This window comes from Magnolia sinica, chromosome 19 (assembly GCF_029962835.1).
Source record: "Magnolia sinica isolate HGM2019 chromosome 19, MsV1, whole genome shotgun sequence".
Classification (NCBI taxonomy): domain Eukaryota; kingdom Viridiplantae; phylum Streptophyta; class Magnoliopsida; order Magnoliales; family Magnoliaceae; genus Magnolia; species Magnolia sinica.
The window spans coordinates 12,134,627-12,137,686 of record NC_080591.1 but is presented as its reverse complement, the minus strand read 5'-3'; the positions used below and the strand labels follow the sequence as shown (position 1 = coordinate 12,137,686).

The window sequence follows — 3,060 nt, the reverse complement described above, 5'->3', positions numbered from 1 at the left end:
CAAACCGTCCGCTACTAGTGGCCGGTTCTCTGTGGGACCCACAACAGCCTCCTGTGTCATCCGAACCCTCCATATGGGGTTTTGTATCATCCAAACCGTCCACAATGATGTCGATGGGGTTAAAAGCAGTATATGACCCGCACCTTGTTGCGTGCGTACACTGGTTTACATGACATCTCATTTTCATCTTCTGGGTCACGCCATAATGCACCAGAATTCTGTTTTATTGCAACCCGGTCTTCATCTTAGCCATACACAACATGCTCTGATTCCCTTTATGCATACGTGTGGATGTTTACAGAATCAGTCCACTTGGGGCGTTCTGATATCAGGTAATAATGTATGACCTACTATGACTATACCATCTCATGAAATCATCCAAATTTAAAGAGTTGTTCAAAGTATTAGTGTCACACAAAACATACCCAAGAATTTATAATTTAATCATAATATACAATGCGAAAAAAACAACCATTACTCCAATCAAGAGTTCCAATAATCTATCTGCGGCTGAAGGGGGGAGATCATCAGTAGACGTGGGCCTCAACATAGTGGCCCGGGATGTCCGGTGGATAGACAGCATAGCCGAATGATGGACATCAACTGCGTCCACTAATCTTCCCACTTCTCCCAAGCGAGCGCCACATCCATGTGTCAGCGGTGCAGTTGCCAGACCGAAAAAACTGTCCCAGTATGCCGTTGCATCTCTCCAATTCTTAAACGCTCGATGGCGGCTCCCACTGAATCCCTTAACCTCGACTCGCGCATCATCCCATGTAAGATAAATACCTGGTCGACGGCCAACTAGGACAACACAGTATTTTTCCTTCGCTATCTGCAAAAAGAGGTCCAGTATCGCAATGAATAGCAAGAAATTAAACCTCATATGTTTGTACATGTATACACAGAGATAAAGCGGTGACATCCACGTTGCAATGAAAAGTATACAATATATTAAAACCATTTGTAGACGAAAATATGGGAGCGTACCTTCTCTTCTTACGATGTGTGTGGTCTAGTTATACAACAAAAGCAAATACCCAAGAGTTAGATTAAATAATTACATATCAAGTAGAATGAGCCATCCTGGGTCCAAGGCCAGTGTATACCAGTGGCCCTAGAAGATATGTGGAATCCAAAATTATAAGCAATATAAAGAAGATATGTGGAAGTTATTACATGCCCCCCCCCCCCCAAAAAAAAAAAAAAACTTAAACCATCCAAAATAAAAGAATTTCTTCTGCCAACTGTTCTCCACCTGAATCACCATATGAACGGTACCCAACATTCAAAGTTTTTAAACCCCAAAGATCAGCAACCATCAAGCAGAACCACCACCGTCATTACCCTTCAAATCGTCCAGAGTTTTCTTAAGCCAATCAACGCGACGATCCGGCCGTAGGGCAACAAAAAAGGAGGCAAGCTTCTCGTCTTTATTCAAGAGCTGACCAACCTCAATAAATTCAGCATTGGTTAGCCCCTGAACCTCTTCCAGTATGTCTAAGACACATCGCGTTCGGTTGACATCCTTTCTAACAGAGAAGTTATGCATTGTCTCTGTGACACTCGTGAGAGATAAGCCTATGACATCACATGGTCGAGCAGGTCGCATCCTTTTTGTTGTTGCACTTCCACTATGACTACTATCGGAATCGGTTCTACGAATGGGTGTGTCCTAAAACGGCCTATTTTCCCTTGTTTGACTGTCCGTTGATCGGCCATATATGCCAGGTGATTTATCGAGGTTTTCCTCAGATAGGTCCACGATAGCATCTGTATCATCGTCCAGCTCTCTCCACGAATCATTCAAGTCTATATAAACACGAGACGCGGATGCCGCAATGTTCCAACTTCCTTACGCATATCTGCTCGTCACCTGGTCTGACCTGACAATCACCGATAAATCATCCATCCGTTCAATTCGCTTGCCACGTAACCTCTCAGCTCGTGGATAAGACTATACACATAATAATTTTGAATATCAGTAAATGTCAGTTGAAATTAAAATTTGTATACAACCAAAACAACAATATAAGTTACCTTTAAATATTCCTCCCAAACCTCGTCTGGGGCCATCACCACCATGCGCTCACTGTCCCAACCGAAACCACTCGCAGCCAGCATGTCCTTTATATCACCGTACTCCCTCTTGTGATACCTCAATTTATTTTGAACATTTTGCCAGGTAAGAAGTATCTGTGTACGTCTATGGACCGCGTCGGCGACCGCTTGATATGCTTCTCGTTTGAAGCCATTATCTCCATTTCTACCTAGCGCAATTTGCTCAATCAAAGTGTCAAACAAAACTTGATACATAGTTCCAGTCCATTTGATCTTCGTAGCGCGATAGGATGGCTTTGCCAGAGATATTACGAACTTCTCAAGTGGTGAGGTACGTGTCGGTAGAACCGGGCTACGCAACGACGATTGCATTGGAGGAGGAGTAGATCCACTCAAATTGGCCGACATATCACCTATGTGCAGATGGGACACAAAGAGAATAATGCGGAATACAGTATGTGTCAATTATAAGGTTTAGCCGAATGAAGGAAAATGTACAGGAATAAACAGTTGTTGATGTATGTAACAAAATTTGTGAGCTTCGATGTACAAAGTGTAAAAAATCCTACTTTGAAGTTGTACAAAAATCATTAAGCATCTATTACTTTAGTTATGCAGTATGTCATGATTATCACAATAACCAAGTAGGATTATCGAATCCTACTATTATTTTGAGCGTCTTCCCACATGCGCTCCACGATCTTGTCACAAGTTCTGATCCAGTCATCCTTCGCTCGTTGAGTGACTTCGACTAGCCATTACCTTTTATCAATTGTCGATACCTCATCTGGGGTAGGTATAGCCTCGTCATCACCCACTGGTACACCTATGTCACCCAAGTCTTGGTCTGATCCATCTTCACTCCGTATGAAATTATGTAGCATACAACAAGCAACGACAATTTTAACCTGTGTATAAAAGGGGTATTGCATAGCCGTCTTTAAAATTGGAAATCTTCCCTTCATCACACCGAAACAGTGCTCAATTGCATTTCGTAAT

General features: G+C 42.5%; 1 protein-coding gene across 1 annotated transcript; it reads right to left on the bottom strand.

The window, feature by feature from the left end:
• Positions 1-1,192: 1,192 nt before the first annotated feature.
• Positions 1,193-2,469, bottom strand: LOC131235484 (uncharacterized protein At2g29880-like). Its single transcript, XM_058232675.1, has 2 exons — positions 2,041-2,469; positions 1,193-1,957 (listed from the first exon to the last, which is right to left on the bottom strand). Exons 1-2 carry the CDS (start codon positions 2,467-2,469, stop codon positions 1,856-1,858), a joined length of 531 nt encoding a protein of 176 aa, XP_058088658.1. The 3' UTR covers positions 1,193-1,855.
• Between the last annotated feature and the right edge of the window lie 591 nt (positions 2,470-3,060).

Bases quoted from the DNA above. Each gene is read 5' to 3' on its own strand.
- LOC131235484 (XM_058232675.1), bottom strand. From the start codon at position 2,469: ATGTCGGCCAATTTGAGTGGATCTACTCCTCCTCCAATGCAATCGTCG. The intron at 1,958-2,040 runs GTAACTTATATT...TTATGTGTATAG, and splicing joins TTTGGGAGGAATATTTAAAG to TCTTATCCACGAGCTGAGAG.